General features: G+C 44.5%; 1 protein-coding gene across 2 annotated transcripts; it reads right to left on the reverse strand.

The window, feature by feature from the left end:
* Nucleotides 1-3,279: 3,279 nt before the first annotated feature.
* On the reverse strand, nt 3,280-23,396 carry BCL2L14 (BCL2 like 14). 2 transcript variants are annotated; one of them, XM_081124506.1, is made up of 6 exons: nt 23,214-23,396; nt 16,217-16,659; nt 13,183-13,362; nt 11,112-11,182; nt 7,909-8,175; nt 3,280-4,138 (listed from the first exon to the last, which is right to left on the reverse strand). In XM_081124506.1, exons 2-6 carry the CDS (start codon nt 16,650-16,652, stop codon nt 4,100-4,102), a joined length of 993 nt encoding a protein of 330 aa, XP_080980632.1. In that variant the 5' UTR covers nt 16,653-16,659; nt 23,214-23,396; the 3' UTR covers nt 3,280-4,099. The 2 variants fall into 2 exon arrangements, with proteins under 2 accessions (XP_080980632.1, XP_080980631.1); XM_081124505.1 differs by having other exon boundaries at nt 23,304-23,362.
* Between the last annotated feature and the right edge of the window lie 1,624 nt (nt 23,397-25,020).

Consider the following 25,020-nt stretch of genomic DNA (forward strand, 5'->3'; position numbering starts at 1 on the left):
GAGTCTTGACTCTGAATTTTCTCCTAGACAGAACTCAAGTACCAATGTCGCTGAAGCACAGTCTGGTCTGACTCCACCAGTCTAACACCTGGTGGTGGTCTCGCTACCAGCAGAGGGAAAAGAACACTAAATTGAGACTTATATTCTAATCTCTCTTCCATTTTAATTAACTGTCGAGGCATGTCTGAACTCATTCAGTTGTTGGTGTTAGTCTCTATTAGAGTTTTCTGAACCTGACTTGTCTATCAGCCAGTTCCACTATCTGTTCCAGAGAGCTACTTGTACATAAAGCATTCTGGCAATGAACAGTATTACAGGTCTTTTGGAGTCCAAACACCTATGTAGTATCCTGTTCTGTCCAGATACCTCTTCCAAGCCTCCTTCCCCCTTTGCCTCTTCCCTGGTCTTGCTCTGCATAAAGGAATTTATACTCCTCAAAAGGAGAGACAGCCCCAGGCCCATGATACAACACAAGCTTTATGGCAGACAAAAGTGATTATCTAGATTTTTTTACTTCTGGTGATCCTAGCAAAAGCTCCCCCTTTACCATTACCCAGTGTCATGGCCTTTGAAGACTCTTGTGTTTTGCCCAGTAGAGTCCATTTGGGAGGGGATTCCATGAGAAGGAAGGAAAGAGTTAGGGCCCTCCAGTTCTATGTAGTGCTGTTTCTTTCAATCAACGTATTTATCATTTCCAGTGCTCTTTATTCTGTAGATACAGATTTCTAATTGGTATAGTTTTCCTTCTGTCTAAAAGACTTTAACATTTTTTGTAATTCAGTTCTGCTGGTGAGGAATTCTGTTAGCTTTCGTATATCTCAAAAAGTCTTTATTTCACCTTCCTTTTTAAAACATCTTTTTGTTGGGTATAGAATTCTGTGTTGACAGTCTTTTTTCTCTTGATACTTGAAAGATGATACTACATTTTATTCTGTCTTGTATTGTTTCACAAGAAAAATTTGCTATCATTTTTGTTTGTTTCTGAGTATATAATGTGCCTTTTTCTCTGTCTACTTTCAGGATTTTTTGTAATCACTGGTTTTGAGCAACTTATGATGTGCCTTGCTGTAGTTTTCTACGTTTTTTGTGGTTGGCATTCATTGAGTTTCCTGGTTCTGTGGGCTGATAGTTTTCATGAGATTTGGAAATTTTTCACTCCAATTACACATATATTGGCCAGTAGAAGTCACCCCACATTTCACTATTGCTCTGTTTTCTTTACCAGTCTTATTTCTCTTGTGTTACTTAGAATCTATTGCTATATCTTTGAGTTTGCTTACATGTTCTCCTGCAATGTGTAGTCTGCTGTTAATCCAGTCCGGTCTATTTTTCATCTCAGAGTTACAGATTTCTTCTCTACAAGTTTGGTTTAAATCATATTTATAATTTCTATGTGGGCTTTAGAGGTTCAGTCTCTCCTTTGGCTTACTGAGCATATGAAATGCAATTATAATAGTTTTAATGTCCTTGTCTAGTAATTCTATCAGCAGTATCATTTCCAAGGCGCCTTTTCTTGATTTTTCTCCTCATTATTGATCTCATTTTTTTTTTGCTTATAATTTTTCAATTGGATACCAGACATTGGCAATGTTACCTTGTTAAGTATTGGATATTTTTGTGATCCTGTAAAGATTCTTGAGCTTTGTTCTGGAACACAGCTAAGTTACTTGATAATAGTTTAATCCTTTTGGTTCTTGCTTTTCATCTTTGTTGGGCAGAACCAGAAGTGTGTTTAGTCTAGGGCTAATTTTTTCCCATTACTGAGGCAAAGTTCTTCTATTTTACCTATTGCCATGCACATTTTGAGGTTTTTCCATTTTGGATAGTGGAAATAGGCACTACTCCCAAAACTGCGTGAGCTTTGGAAAGCAATCCCTTAATATTTTCAGGTGTTCTTTTTCGAAGCCTTGGGTAATTAGTGTCTTTATATGCATGTGCCGTTCAGTATTCATCTGAAAACTCCAGGGGACCTATCTGCACATGTCTGAAGCTTTTTGTGCCATTCTCTTCCCTCCATTACTTGCCTTACAAACTTTAGCTGCCTTGGCCTTCCCTGGCTCCTAGGCTCTATTTTCTCTGTTCATGGACACTGCTGAGCCCTACGTGGGTTCCCTTCCAGCACAGCCTGAACACTCTTTACCTGCAGTATTCAAGGGCAAGCATAGGGCTCTCTTTGTTTCTCATCTAAAAACTATGCTTGCATATATTTTGTCTATTTTTTTTCCAGTTGTTTTAAGTCAGAGATTAAATTCAGTTACTATTACTTCATCTTAGCTGGAAGCTGCAGATGATATTGGAACATTTGAAGAGCTTGTTAAAATCACACATACCTTAGGCCATACTCCAATCTTACCTATTTACAGGTTATAGTCGTCCGGCTAGGGTATGATTCTGTAATTGTGCACTGAAAACATGCCAGACATTAGGTATACGAAGTTAAATTAGACATAATACTTGTTTATGAAAGCTTTTGCAATCCAGTGTGAAAGACCGGTTGTTGTAGGACAATGTATTAAGTATAACGTCCATATACAGGGTGTTAGAAGCATCCTTATGAGGAAAGGCATCCAAATGTAGCCCCTTGGTGCCCAAGGGGGGATTACAGATGGTTCCTGGAGGAAATGGAGGAGTGAATTTGGAAAGATGGGCTAGAGCTAGTGGAAACTGGGAATAGGGGAAGGAGGAACAGCAGGCAAGAACACTTCAAATGGAGAAAAGATTGCTCTGAAGCCTCTGGACTCCAAGCTCTCATAATGCACAGGGAGGACTGCAGATGTTTGAAATGGTTGGATGAAAGTGGGAGAAGAGGTCTCCAGGGTCTCCAGCTGGGAAAGGAGACTCCTGTATTGCTAACATTGCTGCCTTTCAGTGTGGGGGAAGGAAGGAAGGAAGGAAGAGTAATTTTAATTGAGGTGGGTTGGGTAGTGAAGCATGTGATAATAGATAGGTCCACTTTTCTCTTGAGGTTGAAAGTAAGTCTGAACAACTCGTTCATTTATTTGTTCATCAGAGGTTTATTAAATACCTATTTTATGTCAGGTTCTGTGTTGGGTACTAGAGATCCAGAAATTTGTGAGGCCCTATCATTTGAACGTGTTTTTAAACATTGTTGTGTGTCTTAAATACTATGGAACATATTTCACTTACTAAAAGACCTCATTCTGAAGAGTATCCATTTCAGGAAAACAATCAGTGACTGCTTCGAGAGGAGAGGAAGTTTCCAGCTTAGCTCCGGGCAGCACATAGCAGGGAACATGAGTGAACACTTGGCTCTAAATTCCAAGCACGGTTCTGAGCACTTTATTTAAATTAACTCATTTGATCCTGACAGAAATTTTTGTACTATTACTTATTGCTTATTTTAACCACAAGATACTCTTATGACAGTGGTCTTTCCACATATTTATTTTACCAGCTACTAATCATCACCCCCCCACAAAAAATAACAAAGAAGGTCCCAACGACCTTGAGACAGAGACGGGGTCACTGAGAGTTGAGGGCAGTAGGAGTAATTGTTTTCTGCCAAATGAAATTTTTTCAAACCGCCCAAGAATTCTCCCAGAGAAGTGAGTCAAAAAGGCAGATATGGAAGCGTTTCCCCAAATGAGTGGACAGCAGTAAACTCGAGGCTCTCTGAGCTACGTCTACTAACATGAACAGCAACATCCTAAAGGTGGGCTCGAAACAATGTCATTAGGCCGTCCCAAGTGTGGTTTAAAAAATAAACAGTACTGGAAACCAAAGAGTAGGCACATGCAGTTTATCGTTTTGCTCTCCCTAAGGTGGCCACCAGAGGCAGGGTGACGGTTTCTGTTCTGAATGTTTGAGAAGAAAATTACCACTTGTTTTTCTAGATTTCCTCACACTCAATGGGGGGCCTGCAACACATGAGTGTCGAGGCCACACTAACACAGTCTATGAGCTGGGCACGAATGACGCCTCTCGGATGCTCTTGGTTCACAGTAATGATGGGTTTGAAAACTCCAATGCTCCATCTGCCTTGTGCACTTCTATTTTCTCCTGGAGTCTGTGCTGAGGCCGAGGTACACAGGACCACGGTTGACCCATGAGTATTCCAGATTACACACCTCCTGATGTTTCAGTCTACTTCTTCAAGTGATATCCCAAGTACTTTTGCCTAGAGGGGAAAAAGAGAAATAGATTCTTAAAATTCCATGTGTGATTTACTGTTGAAGTGAAAACATGTGCCTGTTAACTCCGCTCTCTTATCCCAGGCATGGCCCCGGGGCTCAGAGACTAAGTTTAGGGCTGGGGGAGGGTTTGGAAAGGTGACTGGCATCCACACATCTGGGGCTCACAGGCTAGATGGGAAAAGGCTTTGATGCTGTTACTTAACATTCAAAAGAGTAGATGTGGGAGGGCTGGTGACTTTCCTTTTACTAACCTTTCAGAGGGCTGTAGAGTGTGTGAGGTGATCAGGATCTCGGGGTAACGTGAAGAATGAGGAAAAGGGGCCAAGGAGTAAGTTAAAATCTCATAGTAGAGCCCTAATGGGGTAGCTCAGTTGGTTAGAGCATCGTCCAGATACCCCAAGGTTCTGGGTTCGATACCCGATCAGGGCACAGTTAAGAATCAAGCAATGAATGCATAAATAAGTGGAACAACAAATCGATGTTTTTCCCTCTCTCTCTCTCTCTCTCTCCCCAAATCAACCAATAAAATAAAACCTCACTGTAGCTTGTTTAGCAAGCTTTATAAACAGTTACTATACATTCATTCATTCGATTGGTTGATTCACTCTCCAAGTATTGGCTGAACATCTCTGATGTATATAAAAGTGATGGGAGCTAGGCGGGATAAAAAGAGACATAAAATACATAATCTTTCCCTTAAAGACCTGCAGTTTGGTTGGGAAGATTAGGGGCGCTTGTATGAAACGGGACTGCTGAGATAGATCGTTCAGAACGAGCCCGAGCTCCTGAAGGCCTAGGAGTCATTTCTTCCTTCCATGACCCTACGAGGACATCCCGGAGAGACCCCGAAATACCTGAGCCGATGGAAGTCCCTGGAGGCTTCCCACCCAGTATCATCTTTTCTTCCTGTTCAGGGAAACTGAGCACAGGTCTCAGTCCACATCTCCTCCATCCTTTTGTAGCTCTGATCAACTCACAGATATTTTTAATCAACATCCTTATGTTTTGCAACTCTTTCTCTGTCACTTTGGGAAAATCAGTCCATTCTCATTCTTTTTTCCTCCCTCCCCCAATTTCCAGCTTCATGCTCCAAACTAAACCGAATGATGGCCAAGCCTTGAAATCAGGATTTATGATGACCTGGATAAGTAAACTCATAAACTTTGAATGGAAACTACAAATGATAAAGAACTAGTGCCATCAAATTCTAATGCCTTTGAAAACTCCCTTTATTATTTCTACTGAAAAATCCATCTATTTTCTCTAATTAGAAGTGTGTTTTTTTTCTCTCTAGCACCAGCAGCCAATTAAAAAAAAAAATAAAAAAAATATTTGCATTTTTTCCTTTTTATTTGCTTACAAGAATTAGAATCACGATTTTTCATAACAGATTTATTGAAATATGATGTAAAATTCATCCTTTTAAAGTATATAATTCATTGGCTTTTAATATATTTAAAGTTGTGCAACCATCACCTCTATCTGATTTTTTGCATCTGAACATTTGCATCTCCACAAAAAGAAACTCCTATTCATTAGCAGTCACTCCCCACTCCCTCTCCCCAAAGCCCCAGGAAGCCACTAATCTCTCTGTGAATGTGCCTATTCTGCACATTTCATACAAATGGGATCATACAATAGATGGCCCTTTTGTCTGACTGCTTTCACTATGGATAATGTTTCCAAGGGTCATCCATCTGTCAGTACCTCATTCCTTTTTGTGGCTGAATAATATTCCATTGTATGAATGTGCCACATTTGGTTTTTCAGGTCATTATTCATTACTGATGAGCATTGGGGTTCTTTCCACTTTTTGGCTTATGAATAATGAATACTGCTATGAACATTCATGTACAAGTTTTTATGGGAACATTCCAGTTTTCTTGGGTATGTACCACAGAGTGGAATTGGTAACTCTATGTTGCACATTTGGGGGAACTGCTGAATCGTTTTCCAAAGAGACTGGATCATTTTAGAATCCAACCAACAATGTATGAGGGTTTGAATTTCTCCTGTCCTCATCAACACTTGTCTTTTATTTTAGCAATACTAGTGGATGTGAGATGGAATCTCACTGTGGTTTGGATTTGCATTTCCTTCATGTTGAAATGAAGGTCAGGCAAGTATCTTTTCATATGTTTATTAGCCACTTGTATATCTTCTTTGGAGAAATGTGTATTCAAATCCTTTGCCCATTTTAAAAATTGGGTTGTCTTTTTATTGTTGAGTTTTAAGAGTTCATTACACATTGTAAATACAAGTCCCTTATCAGGTATACGACTTGCAAGTATTTTTTCCCATTACATGGGTTGTCTTTTCACTTTTCTTGATGATGTTCCTTGAAACAGGAATGTTTTTAATTTTGATGTGGTCCAATGTGTTCTTTCTTTTCTTGCTTGTGCATTTGGTGTGGAACCACCATTGTTTATAGAACACTTTTGGCATTTCAGCTACACTAATTAACTAAATAGACTTTCGAGAACTGGCCCGTGAACCCAATTGATACATCTCTCTGGAAAAATATATTAACAGGACCAACAATGATGGTGATTTCCTATGTATAATGCTAGTGCAAACATGAAGTGTTATAAGAGGTTCAGAGGCTGGTGAGGACCTTGAGCTGGAGCTGTCGGGAAAGGCTCTGAGGCAGAGGAGGGACTTGAGGGGGTCCTGGAAGGAAGAACAGTTAAAGCTGAAATAATATCCAGGACTCTGTCCTCTTAGCATGAGTTAAGGCAGCTTGAATTTAGAATAGTTAAGAGCCTTAGTTGTTCAGATCAGCCACTTAAGGGCTATCATATCTGGTGCAAAAGTGGGAAATAGCAAAGAACAGAAGACTGGGGTAGCTCAATGGACATCTGCTGAAGACTGTGGAGGGCACTTCAGTTCCTCAGGCAAGACCAACTGTACTTTCTCTCTGGTTTCCAAGACTAAGCCTGTTTGGAGGCCTTAGGGTCACATTGGCCATGCCTCAAAGAGACTTAACCCTGCTGCTGGCTAGAGCATTCTAGTGGAAAGAGGAATAATGATACTATGGGGCAAAGGCCTAATTTCTGAGATTTAAAGCTCGGGGCAAAGTGTTTTGACAAGGTTGACCTTATGAGGCCATTTAAACATGACAATTTGAAGGAAATCTCAAGGAACGGGAATAACGGATGAGGAAGAGTTGAGGCTGAGGCATGGGGGTGAAGATAGCTGTTTTGTTTGATATCAGGTCATTTAAAACAGATGAAAATTTCACTGTTTGTTTTTTAGTTTGTATCAAAATGTCCCTGTCAAAATTCTGGGTCAAGGCAGCAATGACAAAAATGTCATTGTCACCCTGAATCTCTGCATGAGGATTATCCCCATGCTCTTTGAGCATCTGAAAGTATGAGGCATGCCCTGCCTCTCCTTGACTCACTGCCAGACATCCGCTGCCTGTAAATTTTGTGAACACAGAAATTATATCTATCTAAACATTTAATCTCTCAGCATCTCCTCATTTCCTGTTATATTTGACCAGTCCCTCTCCCCTGACACACATACCCCATGTACCCTTTGGGAGCTCAGTAAATATTTATTGATGATGAAGATAATCACTAAAAATATGTTCCCCTCAATGGGATATATTTTTTGCCACTCAAGTGTCCTAAACCCATGAGAACCGTTTCAAGGATGTGTTCCCTTCATTTAAAAAACAAACAAACCCAAACGTTCCATCCCATCTACTCTGAGATTTGGGAAGATTCATTTTTAAATAGCGTGCACTTACCCATCCACCGTGCTGCTGGACCCAAGGCGAAAAGTTCTCTCTGAGGTACTTGGCTCCAAAGCCTAGTACCCTGTTCATGGGGTGGTTGTCGATGGCAGTGAGCTTGGCCGTGGCATCTATGGCAAGAGCAGCCTTAAAGCCCCGAACTTTGACCTCTGATTCTCCCCTGGTATCTACACCTCTTAGGAACTGGTCGGTGATGGTCTTGAAAACAGAGTAGGACAGCCCGTCCTGGAAGCTGTTCATCAAAGCCTTGTCTTTCTTCAGCTACATACAAGAGGATAAACATTCAGTAGAGAAGCTTGGCCCAGTGAGACAGGATCCCTAGCTCAACAGGGGGCCACTGAAACACCCAATAAAAAACCCTGGATTCCTGTCTCAACCGTGGCACCATGTCCTACAGAACTGGACCAGATGTGTGCTTGCTCTGTGAATTCATTTCATGGGACAAATCAGTGCATTCATTCCACATTTGAGGAATGTTTCCTGAGCACTTACAATGTGGATGTTTGAGATCCAGGCCCTCATGCAAGGAGCTCACAGTCTAGTGACAATTACAATCCAGGCCCAAGTGCTTTGCTGGAGGTCATGTCAGGGACTGAACCCAGAGCCTGAAATCACTGTCTTGGCTCAGACCCCTGCTCCAGCTCTTCCTAGCTGTGCAATCTTGGAGAAATTACCCTCTCGGCTTCAGTTTGGTCACCTTTAAACTGGGATGATGACAGTAACTATACTACAGGGTAATTGAGTAAAACACATATTACAGTGCCCCACATGGAGAAGTGCTGTTGGGATGTTAGTAATTTTCAGGATGCTGTGAGAGCACGGAGGTGGGGGGGGGGTCCGGGAAGACTTCCCGAGGACATACGTTCACTGAAACACACACACACAAAACCAACCTATCACTGCCTTTCCATCGTTCTATTCATTCTATTTTACCTCCCCCAGTATCTAGCCGCTCTTCCTCCTTTGGGCTTCTATAACTTTAACAAAAAGACAAGTATTGCTTCTGCTTCTTTTAAAAAACTCAGGGCTTGTGTCATCATGACAGGTGTCATCCTGATTTAAAGCCATTCCTGCAATGTCTATCAATATGATGCTTGTCATGTGAACACAGAACTGTCTCAGCAGGGGCTAAATGTTTGTTTGAAAATCCCTTAGTTCTGTGCTTGAGGAATGATGAGCTGAGCAGGTTTTAAACAAATACTGTTTATAAGAGAGACAGTATTTAGGGGTGGGTCAGATGTTATGGGAGGATTTTGGTGGAGCAGCATCCTTTGTCTGAGCCCAGCCCACCCCCAATGTCCAGGAGACACAGGGGCCTGTAGGAACTGTAAATCTGAAGCAGGAATGACCAGGGTCCCCCACACCGAGAATGCATCCCCTTAATTAGTGACCCACCTGAGGAAGCTACACTCAAAGCCTCAGCAGGCATTGGAAGCCTGGACTCTGCCAGATGGTGAAAGAACTGAATGCCAGAAAGAAACACCTTCCACAGAGCACCCTACTCCCCCCCCCCTCCTGCCCCCTCTCCTGCCCCTTGCAGTGCAGCTGGCTCTGTGGCATCACAGGGAGATGGGGCATGAGGCTGCACGTGCTCTGGGGATGAGGGGCTTTGCAGACAATCTGTGGCCAGGGCGAGGCCCCTCCCCAGCCAGGGCGGGGCCCCTTCCCACCGTCACTGTCCCACTCTGGTGGGAACTCACACCCCCACAGCACAAGTCAGACCTTTCGCGTGTTCGTGCCAGAGTTCTCTACTGAGGAATCACATTTAAAAAAAGAACCACCATGTGTTCTACATAAATAACGCAAAGGATCACCCCAAATCATGGAGAGAGTGTGTCAAACAAAGTGAGGTTTTTTTCAAGTGGGAACTTGTGGGGTGACAGGGAAAAGCATCTCTCCTCCAACCTCCCATCCTTGGCCTCCCTGACCCACTGCAAGTCACTGCCAAGGCATCAGGGAAGGAGGCTGCCGTGAGAGCCACGGAAGCTTCGAGCTGTAAGGAACCCTCGAGGACATGTAATGCATCCCTCCCAGGTCAGGAACTGAACTGCGCCTGGTTGTTGGCATCCACTTGAACTCCTACAGGACAATCGTCCCTTCAGAGGCAGCCGCAAGTGCTGGGAAGGTCATTCTTAAAGTGGGGAGAAATCAATCGCCCTGCAACTCCTATCCATTGGTGCTGGTTCTGGAGAAACACAGGGGTGTCCTTAAGTCATGCACCATTTCTATTTTCTGCTTCCTGTGCACTCCCGAACACCTTCAACTTGTGGCCCCGAAGTTCACGCACCCCTTCTCTTCAGTCTAAGATCCCTGGTCTTCTCACTGTTTCTCATTCCGCACCGTCTCTCACGCCCCTCAGCGCCCCGGGCCCCATCTGCTGGGCGCCTCTGACAAGGGGGCTGAGGGAGCAGCCAGAGCTCGCTGTGCCTGGGGCAGTCAGCGCTGCGCCTCCTGCAGAAGCCCCCTGGGCCTGACTTCTTCCCCAGGGATCCCGGCCAGACAAGGAAGTGGGTCCCAGGCCGCCCCCGGGTGACAGGCCCTAGAGACTGCCGGGCAGCTGTGGGTGATGGACACCGAGGCGGTGGCGACGAGAAGCCCTCCTGGGTACACTGGGGGCCTGCTCACCAGCTCTAGCTGAAGGCGCCTCTCACATGTTTCTAATTGGAGTGACGGGCCTCCACTTCTAAACGGCAGGAAATCCAAAGTTCCAAGTAACACTAACTGGCCTCCCCAGCCGAAGTGCTGAGAGAGACCCTGAGCAGAGAAGAGTCCAGCCACTCTGGGGGCAGATTTCAGACGGGGCCCCAGCCCTGGAGCGGCTGTGGGACACAGATATCCCGGCTGCGGGGCCAGCACAAGAGTCTAAACTTCCCTGAGGATCAGTTACATGGGGAGTTAGATTCAGAATTCTATCCAGCAAACTGTAATTTATTGGTGTCTTTTCTTACAATAACAAAGTTACTTTCCCCGTTTCCAAGAATTCCAAGGAGGCTCCAGAAGGTTTAGTTATGTTTTCCAAAGTGATTCATTTTTGAGATGCTGCCAGCATGAAGAATTTTGACTCCAAGGGAAATAAAATTTAGGGCTAAGTGGAAACCAGAACTTGGAAAAGGAATACAACCTGGAGTACAGTTCCACTCTCACGTACCAGTGCATGGGCACCGAAAGGAATCCCGTTAGGCCAAGGAGCTCCCTACCTCTCTTTCCAGCTGATCCCCTGAGTATTTCAGCAGCTCAACGATTTTGGCAATTAGTTGGTCATCTAGGTCTGTCGGGAAAATTCCAGTTATTTCTTTCAAGAAAAAAAAAAATTTCTTAAATTTTCCCAGTGCCAATGCTTAGCCTGGTTAGGGACTGAGGAAGACAGGGGCTTTGTAATTCTTAGCAAATTAAATCTTACCTCCTCTCTGCCGAGCAGGCACAAACCATCCCAGACACCCTCTCTTTTCCTTTCTTCTCTCTTCCCTGAGCCCCCAATTCTCACTGTGAAATTCATCACTCTACTTACTGTAACAACGTTGTTGAAGATGTTAGTTCCACTACACATGATCCTATCTGTAAAGATATTTTGGAGACATTTCTCCCTGGTCTTTGGGCTTCCCCTGAACAGATGGTGCTGTTTCCACATGGGCACCATCAGTCCTCGATTTGATCGCACCCCTCCTTGGTGAGGGCTGCTAGACAAGGGAGAGCCAAATTCGTGGCCCCACCTAAGAGGGGGTATAGTCTCCCGGGCCTGCATTTCGAGCACTAAACTCACTTCTAAACCCGCTTTATTTTCTTGCCGCTGTTTCCTTTTTACATTATTTTTCAGATTTATTTTACCATACCAAAGCGTATACTTTGTATGCCGTATCTTTACAACAAGGTGGGGTATAAATAAATAAGATTAATAAGTTCTCCCACCCTGAAGGCTAAAAGGGCAGATGGATGGAGGGATGGGCTACAGTTGGTGTCTGGTGTGTATGTTGGAATGGGGGAGGTGGAGTAGTCGGACTTTTCTGGTCTCAAACGTGCTAACAACGACACACGAGGAAAATGGTCGTTGCTACGGCACAGAAGCCAAACAGAGAAGAGCCAGTTACTAAGAGAACGGCATTTTTTTACTTATGGCACAATCTCTGAACTCACGGGGTCCTCATGTTTGTTCCAGAAAAAAGGGAAAGAGAGGCCAAGAAATTAATCTTGCACGTCACGTCCCAAGAAGGTCAAGTGAAGGGCAAGGGAAGTGGGAAGTCTGAGATTCAAGTCACCTGGGAGAAGAGAGAATGCGTGTCTCCGTTGCTCAGGAGTAGTTTTTATCGGATGCTGCTGGCTCTCTTGGGGAAGGTTGCAACAGCGGCCCAAATTTCCCACGTGCACAGAGGATAAGAGCTCTAACGTTAGCTTGGTTTAGGGGTTTTGCTCTACATCGCCCAGGCACACGCCAAATGGCAATAAAGTGGACACTTTCTTCTTAGCAGACTGAGAGGTGTCCTCCAGGCCCCTGACTCTAAGCCCCTCTATGGTAAGCTCACCACTCTGCTTCCGTGGTTGGGAGACACTCTTGCCTTGTGCTTTCCTGTGTCGCAGACCCGGGACCCACCTCTGCCCTTCACCACCGCTGGAGTTGGGGGAAGGTCAGCCAAGAGAGAGAGCTGTCATTAGTGAGGGAGCGTAGGACTGAACTTCCCGTCCTGTGGCAGCCACTTGGTCCTGCTCCCCTCAATTCCAGAATTCCTGCAAGTCTGATGGGATCTACAGCCCTAGCTATTGCTGCAGTTTTGATGACAACTGACCCAGTGTGGTGACTACTTCTCAGTTCTGCTTCATGTCTGCACCAGACCTGGTGTCTGACATACCCCCTGCTTTTTCACAGGAGCCAAGGGCAATATTATAAATCCCTGGGCTGCTGCTCCATCCATACTCTCCACGCTCCAATGAGCCAATTGGTCCCTGGCCATTGTTAACACGATTAAATCTAACACTGCATTTCCCCCTGCGGACAAAGCTGATTGCAAGCCTTGTGCTTCCCCCTCTCCCTCACTAGACTTTTCTTTGGACTTAGCAGTGAGCTTGGCATGTGGCTGCAATCTGCTGGCACCCTCCCCTTGGCGTGGGCTGGTCTCTCAAGCTGAAGGTCAGTGCCTCCAGGCTGCTGCTGTCCTGCCCTTGGGCGAGGGCAGCTGAGATTCCTACGTTGCAGAGCCTGAGCTGAATGGTACATGAATGCTTGCACACCTCTGGCTGGAAACGCTCAACCCGACACCCACTCAGAGGGGAGTTTACCTTTCTTAGCACTTGCAGCTGGAGATTGGTTGCTCAGGCCCTCCGAGTGAAAGAGGGCCTGTGGTACAAGGTTCCCTTTGGACTTGATGCTTCCTCCCTGGGTGTGCTCTTCTGGAGGTGGCCAGGAATAAACAATTTCAGCAACGCGGTTGGCAATGGAAGCAACTTTGGGGTCCACAGCTGAAACAAGAGAAAATGGTGCTGAGAGGCCCTTCCCAGAAGAACTTGGTTGAGCTGATTGGTACACAGGGTTGCCCCAAATGAAAAGAGCAGCCTAGATGAGAGGAAAGGCCTGGGCTGGCCTGGGAGTGTGCGTGTGCATGTGCGTGTGTGTGTGCATGTGCACGCGCCAGGCAGGCCATTCCTCAGAAAGCACTGGCAGTTGCCTGGCAGAGGCTGGGATGGGGGAAGAGCCCACCAAGAAATGATTGCCACCTTGAAATAATGGTCCTTCCCCACCCTCTTTTTGAAGTCTTGCAAAATTAGGGTCCCCTTTCCCCTGTGTGAGGGAAGAAACACAAAGGGAGTGCTTAGCTCTTTGCTTGAGGAAATGCTCATTACGCTTTTATTTTTATTTATGTATTTTTTTTTGCAGGTCTTTTTTGTTTTGGAGAGCTGGCCTTTATGTGCATAAGAGGGCATTCAATAGTTTGACAAGCCTTTGGGGGTTGGTCACTGAGGAAAGATGAATATCCCTGCTCTCAGGCCATATTCATTACTCAGATCCATTATCAAGTAAACACAGAACTCCCCTTGCTTATAAAGTCATGGGTCTCCTCTTGCCTCCAGGTCTGCTGGGAAATGTCCAATTACTGTTGATAGGAAGCAAGGACACATAAAGTGCAACCCACGACCTTTAAGAATTTATAACCCAGGAAAAGAGCATGTCTTGTATTTGCACACATAGCTAGAGAATAAAGCATTTTGGGACCTGAAGGTTTAAATGACACTGACTCCCTGAATGTCATAGCCTGTGAAAGACCAGGCAGCTCTTCTCCTGGTAGGGAATGGGGTCGGTGGGGTGGGCAGGTGGTATGGCTGAGTTGTTCTGGAGTAAAATATTCATTGTTGATTCATTACTAAGTTCTTAATTTTTAGAAGCTTGCACAAGTTTTGTCTTTGATGCCATTTGAAGCAATTGTATCGTGTAATGTTTGAAAAATAATGCTATTGAGTTCACAGACTTGAAGTAACAGTGCGGTTTTGGCCAGAAGGATGGTGTGCCCTGGAAATCCCTTTACAAATCAGGAGAGGTGAGAGGCAAGACAATCTTCCTGCTAAGGCCACTGGACACAGAATCCATTAATGCTGTTCCCCTCAAAGGTTTAAACTTACTAAAAAGAAAATAAATAAAAGTGAATTTGTAAATAATAATAATAATCTTTTATTATATAAGCCATAGTTATCTGAGTTTTCCACTAAATGTGTTCTGCTGAGCCTATTCTTAACTGTACCATTTCACATGCAGTGAATCACAGCTGTGGAGAAATGAAAGCTGAACAAGGAAAAGAACCTGGATTGGTAGTTTCTAAAATTGGTATTGACATCCATTTTTCTACATCGTAAGGCCTCTCACTACTAGACTTTGGTCTTGGGACATCACCTCATCGTTCTCAATTAAGCCTGGAGCCTAAGTCCTGGAAATAGCTGCCCAGGCTAAATGGTGACCTTTTGTTAAAAGAACCCAGGTGACACCAACTGCTGAGCTCTGAGTTATATGTGGCAAAATAGAAATGAAATTCGAGGTTCTTCTGGGTCATATCCAACATAAAACCAACTAGCCAACCAAACAATTTACTGAACAAGAAAGCAAGGAGGGGAAAAGGTGAAAAGAGAGGACAACTGTAAAAATGTTTAAAGCTAAGCCTATTTAAGAGGTAAGCATTTCTACTTTTTAGGGATATCTATGAATCTATACAGGGATCTTGAAATTTTAGGAAATAATAAAAGGTCAAATGACACTTGAGTAGTATGGTAATAGAGAATGTCATTCATCTCAGGAAAGCCAGAAGATTAAAGTCTGTAAAATATTTTTCTGTCTCCTGGCAAAGTCCAAAGACCAGGCCAAGCAGAAAAGCCTGTTTAGATGCCTTCAGACTGCTCTGTTTGCTCCAGAGCTCAGCGACCACACCCAGCAGGAGGAGGGTGCAGTACCACTGCGGGGAGGAGGTGCTCCCCAGATAATCCGACCCTCACTTCTGTTCTAAAACTCTGAGTCTAGTGGGAAGTGGAAGTTTCCCTGATCTAAAGCTGTCCACATGTGAGTTGATTCTCCAAGCCAGGGCAAGGACAGTCACAGGATTTAAAAATTGAGACATTACTGCCACCTGTTGACTAATTATAGATTAGTTACACAGACCCATCAGCCTAGCAGGAGGGTTTTTTGTTCTTGTTTTTTAAAATTTTAAAATCTGGGCATCTGGTACTAGATGTTGTTGAAGGAGTAAAAAAGACTTAATGCTAAGGTTTGAGGATGAAGGTCAACTCTCTATGATGAAGTCTTTTGTGAAATGTTTTATTCAATACAATGTATTTTTGTCCCGAGGGGAGATTTTGTCAACATGCTTTGAAGTTGTTTTTTTAGAGTGGTTTAGACTTTGTGAAGTACTTTTGTATATAGCTACCTGATCTTTCCATGTCTCCTAAGAGGTAGGGAGGGTGAGGTACCCCAATGTACATCTGGAAACATAGAGGCCCAGAGAGGTGAGTTGACTTACCTCAGGAAGAGCAGCAGCCTGAGGCCCTGTCTAGAGCACTTCCCCTTAGACTGGTCTCTGACACAGAGGTTTAGGGACATGGGCAGTAAGCTTATTCACAGACAGTGGAACCAGAAAACCACTCCCGTCACGTTTCACTGCCACCACTTCCTCTCTGCTTCGTCTTGAGAGAAGTAGGGCAATTATTATTAAATATTAATAATAATATTTAATGTCTTGCCTGAGGCCACATTACCAGCTGGAAAGAGATGAACTACCATGCACACAAGAAGGGAAAGGTTTGGTTGCAGGAGAAAAATAATCCCCCCAAAGCCTACCTTCGACCCCTAAGTCCTGTTCCACGTTGGACAGGGACCTAGGCCATCGCTGAGCGGGAGGGCCCTGGAACTCCGCTCTCCTTAGCCCCTGAAGGTGTATCTCCGCAGGTGTGCTCTCGGAACCCTCATCCTTCTCTGCGACTCCAAAGAGCGTCCTCCAGGAGGACTTTTTCTTGGCAAGGCTTACGGGCTTCTCACTAGATCGGGAACTTCTGCAAGGCCATGACACCTGTGTCCATGAATCATTTGCTGACCAGCTCTCCAGTCCTTTCTGGGACAAACTTCTTGTCCTCAGCAGCTTTGGGGAGAAGACTGAAGACGCGCTCTTGAAGACATGGTGTTTGGCATAGAACTCCAGGATTTTGAATTCGATGCTGTCTGGGTCGTCATCATCCAGAGGGATCTCCTCCAGGTCACACGTGCTGGTGGTGCACATGGTGGGCCTGCAACGACAAAGTCCACATGGGCCCTCTACCTGTGGGCCACCTGCTCTTTGTGGGTCAGGAGAGACGGGGCTGAAGCTCAATGAACGTTTATTGAGCACCTATTGTTTGTTCTGGGAGGTGGGGGTAGTTGGAGATGGAGAAGTCAGGGTTCTTTTTGAAAGTCCAGTCATACAGAGACAAGGAAGAGAGACATAGACATAGATAACTCCAGGCAGTGAGCGAGGACCGGAGCAGGGATGCAGAGAGCCAGGCAGAAAAGGTACGGAGGAACGGAGAGCTGCAAAGAGAAGACGAGTGGAGGCTCTTTGAAAGACAGACAGGGCTTAGGCGGGTGGGTGGCTATTGGGACTTAAGAACAGGATGCGCAGAGGAGAGACTATGGGTGAATTTAGGATGTCTGAAGAGTGGTGAGAGAACTGTATGGCATAAGCATGTGCTTTGTGGTTAGCTGGGGCTCACGATATGGAGGGACAGTAAATGAAGTGGCAGTCAGGGCCAGGCTAGGGGGACCTTAGTTAGGCCGAAAGCTTTGCATTGGCTCATGTCGGTCTATCAGGACATTTCAAAAGGAGCCCTAGACTATGGAGGGTGGTTGAAGGTCTTCTTGGGAGAGGGTAGGTGGGCAAAGGAGAAGGCCAGCTCAGGAGAGGGAGCTGTCTGGGGTGTATGGCTCTTCCCACCTTCTCTCCCTTCACCCTTTACCCTCTACTGCAGCTTGTATAGATTTGCTTCTATTTTATTTATTTATTTTAGAGAGACAGGAAGGGAGAGGGAGAGAGAAACATCAATGTGAGATGGAAACCTCAATTGGCTGCCTCCTTCATGCCCTCTACCTGGGATTAAGCCCTTAACCTGGCATGTGCCCTGATCAGGAATTGAACCAGCAACCTTTTGGTGGATGGAACAACACCCAACCAACTGAGCCACACCGGCCAGGGCTGCTTCTGTTTCTTGCCATGTTTGGTGTTCCATGTAATTAAGAGTTCCTCTGAAAAATCCTGCCTTCCTTTTTTTTTTTTTTCTTTTACAAGTTTTAAGAGTACTGATGGAGGCAATGAAGAACTTTTCAGTTTTGAGTGGGAGAGCGACATGACCACAGACATGTTTTAGAAAGATTGCTACCAAAAAAAAAAAAAAAAAGACAGGGATGGAAGGATTTCATCTTTATTTTCATACGAATAACCAGATAGATATACAAAACTGATTTTGTTCAATTTAAGCTTTCATGAAATAATTCCTTTCCTGGTTCCCTACCGGGAAAACATTTCTTTTTGTTAATAGTCTGCTTTGTTTTCTTCTATTGTATGTTAAGGCCTACATTGTCTTTTCTGTTCCACACACCAGAAAGCCAGGACCTACCAACTCTCATTGGGTTAAAATTTCACAGGCGGTGGATGTATTGAAAAACAGCTTAAGCTCCTCAAATTAGTAGTCCCGAGTTCAAATCCTGGCCATCGCATTGACTAGCTACTTCACCCCTCTGAACTTGAGTTTCCTATAGGTTAGTTGAGAATAATAGGGGTGTTGTGACGGTCCAAGACAATGCATGAGAAGTCAAAATACAGAAACTGGCTCAAAAATGGCAGCTTCTATTTTTTTCCTAGTACACCTGTCATCATTCCAGACCCTCTGACTCTGTCTTGAGGTGCCTTTTAGTCATGTTCCCTTCTTCCTGAATGGTCCTATTCTAAGACTACCTGTGGGCAGGTAAGCTGGTGTGATAATAAATGAACTGTAGTGATATTAACAGGATCAACAGGCCCATCCTCCCTTTTCTTTCCACTGTACTTTCTTATACCAAGACCAGCTTAGCGAGACATGGGACAGTGACTGCAGACAGGGTCTGAGGCAGTGTGACATGGTTCAGATGAATTGGACTGGGTGTCTGGAGGCCGGAGTGTCAGGGCTGGCTCAGCTTTAACTTGCAAAGTCCTTAGGCAAGTACTAAGTCCCCTTGGTCCTTGGTTTCCATTCTCTAACTTTCCTCTCCAATTCTGCCATCTGTAGATGAAATGTCTCCCCTGCAGGTCAGCCGGATACTTCCCATCTCCATCGTTGTCTCCTCTCCTTTATTTGGAAGAGCCTCACACTGGATGACATGGAAGCTGTTCGTTTGAGGAACTGCTCCTTGGCCAGGTCTCCATAAAGCAGTAACTTTTCTATTTATAAAGTGCAATTCACATTGTCTAACTTGCCGACCATAGAGGAGGATTACATGACAAACTGAAAATCCTTTATAAACTATACAGCAATTGTGTGTTAGTCTGTACAGAGGAGTGGTTAATTAACATGCTCATCTCTTGATTCAGATAACCTAGTTCAAATCCTGTGTCATCTGCTTACTAACTGTGTAGCTGGGTACATGTCTTAACTTATTTGTGCCTCTATTTTCCCATCTGTAAAATGGGGATTACAAAGACCTTTTTCATCAAGTTGGGATGAAGGTAAAAAGAATTACTGCATACAAAACACTTAAAATTGTGCATGGTAGATGATAAATGCTCAAAAAAGATTAGTGGCATTATTTGTTTAAATTATATTAATATGTTGCCTTTTTCTAAATAAATTTTAATATGTTTATAAAAGCAAGCTCATTAAATGCAGCAATTAAGAAAACTAATGACAGCCCTGGCCAGGTGGCTCAATTGGTTGGAGCATCACCCCATACACTAAAAGGTTGTGGGTTTGATTCCCTATCAGGGCACATACCTAGGTTTCAGGTTCAGTCCCTGGTCAGGGTGCACACTGGAGGCAACTGATTGATGTTTCTCTCTCACACTGATCTCTCTCTCTTGCTCTCCCTTCCTCTCTCTAAAATCAATAAAAAGAGAAGAAAATTAATGACATGCAAATATTAGGTTTAGCACAAAGTCAACACTTCTTATAGTTTCCTATAGTTATATACATATATATGTGTGTCACACACACACACACATATGTGTATATATACTTTCCCAGCACTGAGCACAATGCTTGACACATGGTAAGTCCTCCATAAATATTTGATGAATGAATGAAAAATGATTATAGAGCTGCCAGATAAAATGTGGGACATCAAATCAAATTTGAATTTCAGATGAACAACACATAATTTTTTAGTATGAGTATGTCCCAAATATTGTATGACACACACATATACAGATGCTCCTCAACTTATGATGGGGTTACGTCCAGATAAATCCATTGTAAGTTGAAAATATCATTAGTCAAAAATGCATTTAATACATCCAACCTACCGAACATCATATGTGCTTTATATGTGCTCAGAACACTTACATTAGCCTACAGTTGGGCAAAAATCATCTAACACAAAATCTATTTTATAATAAAGGATTTGACTCTCTCATGTAATTTATTATGCTTATTGCTTTCACACCATCGTAAGGTTGAAAAACCATAAGTCAAACTATCATTAAGTTGGAGACCATCTGTATTTTAAAAATATATTTGTGGTTTATCTGAAATACAAACTTAACTGGGCACCTTTTATTTTTATGCAGATCTGGCAACCCGATGAGTGAAAGATGTTGCTTAGAAATATTGAGACCTGAGGTAGGTGTGAGCAACTGAAGTGGGCCAAGGGTCGAGGCTGAGTGACCTGAGACACCAAGAGGATGAGTCCGAAAGGACCAGCAGGGAGCAGGCTGTGTGGTCAGAACTCTGGGCAGCGACTGGGTGTGGAAGGGGCTGAGCCCAGGCAAGAGCCCAGAGCTAGAATGTGTCAGGAGAGGATTGATGAGGTTTCTAGTTTGAAGCTTCCTTTTTAAATCCTCACCTGAGGCTATATTTTCATTGTTTTTCAGAGAGAGTGGAAGGGGCGGGGGAGAGAGAGAGACAGAGAGAGAGAGAGAGAGAGAGAGACAGAGACAGAGACATTGATTGGTTGCCTCTTGCATGGGCCCAGACTAGGGCGGGGATCAAGCCTGCAATCAGAGGTACATGCCGTTGGCCACAGTCAAACCTGGGACCCTTTGCTCTGCGGGCCGACGCTCTAACCACTGAGCCAAATGCCTAGGGTTGAAACTTCCTTTTCTTTTTTTTAAAAAAATATATCTTTATTGATTTCAGAGAGAGGAAAGGAGAGGGAGAGAGAGAGATAGAAACATCAATGATGAGAGAGTCATTGATCGAGCCCACAACCCGGGCATGTGCTCTGACCGGGAATCGAACCCCGATGGCCTGGATCCTAGGTCGACGCTCAACCGCTGAGCCACGCCCGGCCGGGCAAAGCTTCCTTTTGAATTGGGCAGCTCAGGACACTGTTGGCAGGAAGTACACTTGGATCCTACAGGAACCATGTACTGGGTAGAAGGGTGAGCCTCTCCTCAAACCATAATACTATGCTTCCGAAGAAACCTCCATGGAAGATTATTTTAAAAACCCTCAAACCTTTCTAATGTAGTGTGAGGACTTTAAGGGTGTGTGTGTGTGCGCGCACGTGCATGTGTGTGTGCATGTGTGTGGAGAGAGGAAGGGTCAAACTTACTTAAGAAACAAGTTTGCTAAATGCTGATTCAAGAGCAATGTCAGAAAAGAGAGAAAACCACCGAGGCCAAGAAGGACCACACAGTCTCTCCATGTTGTGAAAGGCATTTTTATTGTGCTATAGGGTGGACAGGGAATACCTGGCCCAAGCAAAGGCAAGGTCAAGGCTGAGAGAGAAGCCGAGCGCACAGCAGTGCTGAGGCGGCGGCCCCGCAATGAACGGGGCACCCCACTGAAGGGTGGGTGTGAGTGGGTGCTGGGACCAGGGCCCGGAAAGCACTTGGCTAAAAGAGAATGCGTGGAGACACGCAAGGATTACCTAAGGCACTGGAAATGCATTTGACAAGTGTGGGTTTGCTTTTCTTTACTAACCCTCCTTGTGAATCAAGGGAGAGCTATTGTTAAATGTACAGCTACGTCTTAAAGCAGCAGGGAGCTGGGTTATCACACCTTGGATCCCTTCTGCTCTCAGCTCTTCCTGTCGAAGGGAAAAGCCCAACGTCTGGATTTTGGAAACTTACACAGTAAGACTGATGCTCATGTTAATGGCAACAAGCCCTGGGAGGGGCTCCCTGAGCTCTGATTCAGAGCAGGGAGGGAACTTGCTTCTTAATAAGACCTGTGAGACTTGTTCTAATTCAATGAATAACTCAGGGGACTCGATTGTACTCTTATCGCCCTATACTTACATACTCTCTCCTTATCTATAGCAAACTACACAAACCCACTCTCAAAAGCAAGGTTACACAGCTCCTTTTGTTGGCCTCTTTTCCCTCCCAGAAAGTTCCTTTCCTCCAACCCCCTAAATGGTAAAAGCCCTCCTGTCTCCTCTGGCCTTTCCTTTAGGAGCCCTGCAGTGAAGGTGCTGCTGGGTGGGTATAGCTGGGGAGCCCGAGGCTACAGGGAAAGCACCCCTGTGGGTTGCCAGGCACCCTTTCGGGATTTTTCTAGCCCTGGATTTGTTTGTTGGGGTTAGATTTCATTTCCCTGTGGGAGATAATAGATGCATGAAAAGAGGAAGCAGGCTGCCAAGACCAGTGCCCAAGGTAAGCTGGACAGAACTTTGCATTGGCTTCTCCCAGGTATGAGGGGTGTGGAGGCCCCCTGGGCCACAGGCTCAGCGAAAAAGCTGACTTCCATTGCTCCGGACGCAGACGAGGCCAGAGGGTAACTCAGGGGGGGCAGGGGTGGGATGGGGGCGGGGAGAGAGACAGACACTTATCTCTAAAGAAGGCTCCCAGACCAAATGACGAGCTAAACTTGGTCTGGGTGCCTCGAGCCTCCCCTTGAGCACCCTATGTCCCCCCAGTGCCCTTTAGACACCGCCTGCCCTTTTCCTTCCTTCTCCAAACTTCAGACCTTTGGGTGTCTTCATTCCTTCTCCCCTGTTTGTCATTTCTGAGTATGACATGTTCTTTAGTCCTAAAATGCCTTAACCGTCCACAGTAGAAGCTAAACTGAGGAACAGAGCCTTAGGTCTTATGAATGAAACAAAAGGACTAAGGCTCTGATGGTAGGACAGAGGGGGCAGGGCACCAGAGAGGAGGGAGCTTTCTAGAGGGGGGAGAGAGGGATTTCCATGTTATCTCCGCTTGGTACTCAAGAAGTCCCTAAGGGGTCTGCCAAAACTAGACCTTGTGCCCCAGTTCCCACAGGATGCTCAGGACTCTGGGCCCAAAGCCAGGATTCCTGTCCTCAGCCCAACCCTGCTCCAGGGAGGAAGTCCGCGTCTCCATGGGCCACTGACCAGCGGCCATATCACCGCATACCTTGTTATACTCAATGAGAGACAGCTGCATTATGTTAAAGAGGATTCAGCCAGTTCCAGGATCTTAACTGAACTACCCCCAACCCTCTGCAGCAAAAGAGAAATGAAAGAGAAACCTAAAGATCTTTTTTCCCTTTCTTTTTAAAAAAGGCTGCTGAGACTTACACGGTTAGAACTTTTTAATAAACTCAGTAAATGTTCCCCCTAGACACATTGCCTCATTAGTAAAACCAGGACTGAAGACCCAGTTGTCCTCCCGGGAAGGCTGAGCACGAAGACTGGTGCCTCCTGGTGTTACCTGGTCTTGAAGCTGTCAGCGGTTTCTCCTGCTTCAGGTAGGTGGCAATAAGGATTTTCCTACACCTGAATCTCCCTCCAGGAAACTTACGAGGAAACTTTCACCCGGTCTTCTCGGCCTCTCATCAGGGAAGGTTCGTGTGATCTAAGACGGTGGTTCCTCTGGTGTGGCCTCTTCAGCGTTAGGACTCAGGTTGAGGAAGGCAGGCTGGGGGGGGCGGGGGGGGGGGGGGAGGATCGGCACTTCCTGGGTAAGCCCTGCCCCCAGCCTTTTAACTGAAGGCGTGGCTGACCTTTGCCTATGTAATTTGACCCTAAAAAAAGTTCTGCATCTTTTTTTGTGTGTGCAGGTGGCAAGTCCTGGTTCTTGATTTAATTTAATTTTTAAAAATTTGTATTGAATTTATTGGTTATCAAGGATTCTCACTCCCTTCCAGGACAATTATGTGGGTGTTTTCCTGATAGTTTTTTTTTTACTTTCTTTCCATTTCATCTGTTCAGCAAATGTTTACTGACCACCTAACACGTGACAGGTATTGTGCAAATACTTAATCTTAACTACACTGAGAGACAGGTGCTATGATTCTCATTTTACAGATGAGCAAACCGAGGCTCTGAGAAGTCAAATGTCTTGCTAGTGGTTATCAGTTGAGCTGAGATCCAAACCCTGGTATTTCTGGCTTCACACCATATCATGTTACCTCTACTATAAGAATCAAAGATTATAGCCAAATGGAACCACTGGAGAAGCTTTAAAAATTGAATCTAACCCTAGCCATTGTAAAATTCACAAAAACTCATTTAAAGATCCTATGCCACAATTTTAGGGATAGAATTCCCTATGTATATAAAAAAGAAACCCTTAAATATAATGTTACACTCTATCCAAATTCTTAACTGAAATAGATATTTATGGCCAGGCTTGTGATCATTAAACCGTGAGAATATTAGGCAAAAAGATCCACATACGAAGAGTGGTTGTGGAAAAGTCAGCTCTTTGGTGACTCAACGTGAATTTTAACCAGCAAACTAATATTTATTCCACATAACATACAGCAGTCTAGTCCACTTAAGGGGTATTAAAGAAATATTAAGAATGGTTTTTTCTTGTTTTAAAAAACAGTCCTTTGGGGGAAGACGAGACATACTCATTTGAAACAACTCAAGAATCAACAAATGCACAAAATCAATAACTAAGTCTCATAGTACAGACTGCAGTTATTACTGGAGTTCAGTGTTACGTAACTTAATGACACTGGTCACAGAAATCATTTAGAGCCCCACCAGGTCTTGGCAAGGTGAGTATGACACAGGAAGGGGCAGTTGGCACAAGGAGGCAGAGTCACTGAGGACAGAGAATGTCTGTTAATCATTCAACTTCTCATCTCCCAAACCCAACAAGCCATCACGTAATAGAAATGGGATCCCATACGTGTTGTATATTAAAAAATCAACCCAAACCCGCTTTCTCCTGATTCTTAAAATATACAAGAAAACTCGCAAAACATAAAGGAGCACACATAAAATAAAGGCTACCATGATCCAGTCGTTCAGTGATAAATATTGTAAAACTTTGGTGTATTTCTTTCCTTCTATGACAATAACTGCTAGCTACCTTTCAGGCGTCTGCCTGGCCCACTGCCTTTTCCCTTCACGCTGCCCCAATAATGTACCTGCTGAGATGAACCCCTGCAGCCGGGTGGACAAAATGACCCCTAATCATATCCAAATGGACAAGAAGTGGACTTGCCTACCGAAGCTGGGCCAATTCAATTCTATATGCCAGAAAGTTGGAACTGAGCTACAGA

Source organism: Miniopterus schreibersii (genome assembly GCF_964146895.1).
Source record: "Miniopterus schreibersii genome assembly, chromosome: 2".
NCBI classification, from domain to species: domain Eukaryota; kingdom Metazoa; phylum Chordata; class Mammalia; order Chiroptera; family Miniopteridae; genus Miniopterus; species Miniopterus schreibersii.

Bases quoted from the DNA above. Each gene is read 5' to 3' on its own strand.
- BCL2L14 (XM_081124505.1), bottom strand. From the start codon at position 23,338: ATGAGAGGCCGAGAAGACCGGGTGAAAGTTTCCTC. The intron at 11,183-13,182 runs GTAAACTCCCCT...TTTTCCCGACAG, and splicing joins AGCTGCAAGTGCTAAGAAAG to ACCTAGATGACCAACTAATT. The intron at 8,176-11,111 runs GTAGGGAGCTCC...TCTTGTATGTAG, and splicing joins GGGATCAGCTGGAAAGAGAG to CTGAAGAAAGACAAGGCTTT.